The sequence below is a fragment of the Temnothorax longispinosus genome, unplaced genomic scaffold, assembly GCF_030848805.1.
Source record: "Temnothorax longispinosus isolate EJ_2023e unplaced genomic scaffold, Tlon_JGU_v1 HiC_scaffold_761, whole genome shotgun sequence".
NCBI lineage: Eukaryota > Metazoa > Arthropoda > Insecta > Hymenoptera > Formicidae > Temnothorax > Temnothorax longispinosus.
In genome coordinates, this window is record NW_027270628.1 from 1 (window position 1) to 4,603 (window position 4,603).

The 4,603-nt window shown below is 35.3% G+C and overlaps 1 protein-coding gene across 1 annotated transcript; it reads left to right on the top strand.

Annotated features, from left to right (window-relative positions):
• The first annotated feature begins 6 nt into the window (after window positions 1-6).
• LOC139825008 (uncharacterized) lies at window positions 7-1,154 on the top strand. The gene is made up of 3 exons (XM_071797551.1): window positions 7-97; window positions 464-643; window positions 1,017-1,154. Exons 1-3 carry the CDS (start codon window positions 35-37, stop codon window positions 1,152-1,154), a joined length of 381 nt encoding a protein of 126 aa, XP_071653652.1. The 5' UTR covers window positions 7-34.
• The last annotated feature ends 3,449 nt before the right edge of the window (window positions 1,155-4,603 follow it).

The following is a 4,603-nucleotide window of genomic DNA, read 5'->3' on the forward strand; positions in this document are numbered from 1 at the left end:
ATGAAGACTTTTTGCTCTGGATTGGTGTCTATTGATGAGTTTCGGTTACTGCATCGCCACCCTCTTGGAGTTCGCGGGTATTCATTACTTCACGAAGGTGATAATTCTGCGTAATCGCGATATTTTCTCATCCGTTCAATCGCTTCCTTGTATCTTAAGAGAAAAATATATCGAGAGAGAGAATTTATACATAAAGTATTTTGGGAAAACTATTGCGATCTTCCAGGATCTCTAATTAAATATAGTTTTTTTTACCTTTGCAACATGTATTTTCGATGTAAGTGTGAATGCTAGAAAACGTAGTTTCATGTTTACATATGTAAGTGTAAAAAAATTACTACATTTGCACGAAAGATTATTCAAACAATATTCAAAATTATTGTTGCATCTTTAATTACAAAGATTCCATAAAAAAAAAGATACAATTTGAGTCAATATCAATCTAATTTTGATTAATTTTCAGGTTGGTAGCGGCGAGATTCCGTTGGACGACGAAGAATGGGAAGAATGGAAGGGTATCGCGAGCGAGGAGTTCGAGGATACATTTCGCACTATGATCTCTTGCAGCCCTCAGGCTGTTCATCCGGAGATTATCGATACGAATACTAGAAAGCGTGGTTCCCTTATGTCCGCGCTATACAGTGTTAGCTTGATATTTTAATAAAAACTGTTTTAACAAAGTCACCCAAACAATATCAAAGACATGTCTTAGAAGTTCAGGAGATTTTAAAAATGTAAAAAAAACGCCCTTTTCAGATATTTATATTTTTCTGTATTCTGGCCTTCTCTGTAAAAATTTGTAAATTAATTTTCCGTAATTCACAGAAAATTATATAATTTACGAATGATTGAAGTGCAGGAAAATAAATCCTGTAAATCTGTTAAAATATTCGATCTTCGGAGTCCGCTCTAAAAATATTTAATTTTCTTCTGAATTCTCGACAAGTTTTTCTCCCAGATTTAATATCAATTGCATGTGAAATATCAGTTGTTAATTCAAGTTTTACTTCCAGCAGGACGGCGTCACATACGAAAGAGATTCCTGCCATTCCATCACAGTCGCCGTTTCTCTTCAAAACCGTCCGACCATGGAGAGGACAGACGCAAAACTGAGCTTATTTTACCAATTATGGCGACAGTTTCTCATTGCTTAGCAGGGAGATGATGCTTTCAGGTACATTACGTACGCGTTTATAAGAAAACATAAAGTAACGTGATATCACTGCGGCATCTCCTATTCGATATATTGTGCCAATTTAAAAGACTGTAATTAATATAGCTATTATAATTTCTTTTTATTATTACGTGTTATTTTTCTTATTTATAAATAACTAGCAAAATTGTCGCAAAAATTAAAAATCCGTGAATTATAAAATATGTTTCATTTTTATTTGTATTTCCAGGCGTCGCCGGCAACGAGAAGCGGCTAGCAACTATCGAAAATGCGGCGATCGTATGTCGAGGAGGCACATAAACAGCGTGTCTTACATCGACAGGGTGGCGCTATCCGTCTTCCCCGCGTCTTTCGGTCTACTCAACGTCTGCTACTGGGTAGCCTACGTCACCTATCAAGAAGAATTTAAGTGGCAGGATCCGCCGATCGGGTCGATAACGCCGATCTCCCATTAACGAAATATCAGTAATGACAATGAAGCAAACATATTATGGTATTACGAAGCGCGAGAGGATGGTGCCACTTCGTTCTTGAAATTAAATTGTCAAATTTATCTCAAATTAATTTATCCATCGTACGTACATATTATAATTATGTTATATATGTAGTATTAATTTTTTATTAAAAATCGCGTAATATATACGTAATTCTGTGTTAGAGACTCTCGAAATTGAACACGCGTTTTGCCATTCTTCAAGTATACCGAGCACCATATTTAGTTTCATTTCTAATTCTTCATAACTTTCTCCTGTTACACTTGCGGTCGTGTCATCTGCAAATAATCAGTGACATTCTCAGTATGTCCGCAACAACATCGCAAACGCGCACCTTATAACGCACGATTATTAACACTAAGACTTTGTAATAGTTTATTTTTAATATTACGACACGCGCACACCGATTTATTGTGAAGTTTATGCCACTGAAGGTCTCACCCAAGATCGAAACGTCTGGGTAGACTCGTTTTAGGAATAAGTACTTTTATTTGGTATGACTATTTTATGTATAATTTATAGTTTACGCAGATATTTCACGACAATAATAGTATTTAAAACTTAATTAGATTTTTACAACTTAGGCTTCATTGCCTGATAACTGTAGATTTTCCTTGAGTAGTAATAATTATTGATTCAAGAATAAACGAGTATCTATTTTATGGTATAATTCTTTGTCGCAGAAATAAGGAATAATGCAAGTCAGGAGATTTTAAGGAAATTCAATTTTCGATAATCAAAAAATGGACGATGACACATACACAATCAAGGTGATAGAACCCGAACAGAGAAATGTCGACGTTGAGGTGTGAAATTAGCGAAGGACGTTCGCGGCTCATTAGGCTTAGAGCTGTCCTTAGAACTATGTGTAGTTTGTGGGAATAGAGCCAATGGTAGGCACTACGGGGCGATCAGCTGCGTGGGTTGCAAGCTCTTTTTTAGCGCAGCATCCGCAAGCAGCTGGGCTACCAGTGTCGAGGAAGCAAAAGTTGTGAAGTTACCAAACACCGCAGAAATCGTTGTCAGTATTGTAGACTTCAGAAGTGCTTGGCGATGGGCATGAGAAGTAACTCTGTGCAACATAAAGAAAACCGGTATTGGGTGAGTCGGCTGCGACAAAAGTTGGCAGTCGTCCTAGAATAAAGCCTGTGCCCAACTCTGAAAAGATAAACGTTGTGGAAGTTCCCTCGAGCGTAGGACACGACTCACCACTGCCCGTCCACACCGTTACGCCGCGGCCGAAGAGGAGAAAGACACACTGTGAGAACATGTTGCATATCTGATAATAACAGCTAAAAATATAAGACAAATGAAAATTTAACAATTTATCTTTGTAAAGTTGTATAGTTATTACAAAAATAAAAAAAATATATGTATCTAATTATTTTGGTATCTACACCCCAAGAATTAACAAACAAATAACCGTATAATCTTCAACCCAAATCACCCCCCCCCCCCCCCGTTTTGAACCTATCCGGCCAGGGGCAGCCATCCAAATAACAAATTTTGATACTGAAAAATACTGAACACATTCTTATGCAGGTATCTGCACAAAATATATGCCTTAAGGTCATTGCGATTTTGGGCGTCAGTTGACGCGCGTTTGGCGGTAAAAAACAAGGTTGCGCATAATGGCGGCAGCTTTGGCGTGTTGAACCAATCCAGGAGGCGACCCATTTTGTTGCGCTCACTTTAAGGTGAAGTTCGCTTATAAGAAATAAAAATGTGTGAATCATGTAAAATTTTAGATAAAACCTTAAATAAATAAATAAACTAATGACAATTAAACTTACATTTATTAGTTTTTTATTAAACTTCTGTTTTAATTCTGTTCTAGTTTGGTTACGTAATTTGATTAGAGTCAATTAACCGCACGTCCACAGTGTAGATTCTGAATTATAGTGTGAGGAAGAAGGGTTGAAACCTCGGTTGAAACGCAATTTACTTAAATAATAATAAAAAGACATGTAACGAAAAAAATAAATATTTTATTCAAACAGAATAAAATTAGGTAACGTTTTTATACTGTATACGAATTCAAATAATTCTTGAAATTTACCGCTGTTTATGTTTAAATTTTTTTCTTCTCGGTGGCAAGCTTCGAGCCATTTTTCTTTTAATTCGCGATTTTGCGGAAATGGAAAGAACTTGATGTCTTTCGTTTTCGTAGCTCCACCGGAACGACTTTTGCAATTTCTCACACAACAAGTCGACATGATTCCTAGATGATCATAATACAACGCACATAATACGACGCATAATACATAATACATAATACATAATACGACGCGAATTAATTATTTTAAAAAACTGTAAAGAATTTATTGCGAAAAATATTACCTCAGCCAGGATTCGAACCTGGAACCTCCCTCATTTCGTGAAGAGCGTCTGAGGTAATATTTTTCGCAATAAATTCTTTAATTTTTTAAAATAATTAAAAACACATTTTTTTTAATGTTAAAAAAACGTTTTTTTACAATGTTAAAATAAATACAGCAAAAATAAGAATTTAAATTGCCAGTGAATAATGAAAAAATCAATAAAATAAATACTTTTTTAATAAGAAAAAAAGAATCTGTTCTATTAATTTAAACGTTTTTTAAATATTTTTTTTATTACTAAAAATGTTTTTAAAAACGTTGAAAAATATTTTTTTGCTACTTGGGTTATTTAGCAAATATCAACCAATATAAATGCTTCTCAACATTAATTATATTTACTACTTACTGCGTATGTTTTATTAAAGTCGCAAAAGTTGAACACAAATATTTCCCGCACAACAGACGCACGCGACGGATAACGGACGTAACGGACTACGAATTGATGGAAGCAGCCATATTGCTTTTCTCGCAAAAAAGGTCGCGCGCTGATTGGTTCAAAAACTGAACGAGTGCGCAGCATCGGGAATGCTTCACCTGTCTATTTACACCATGTT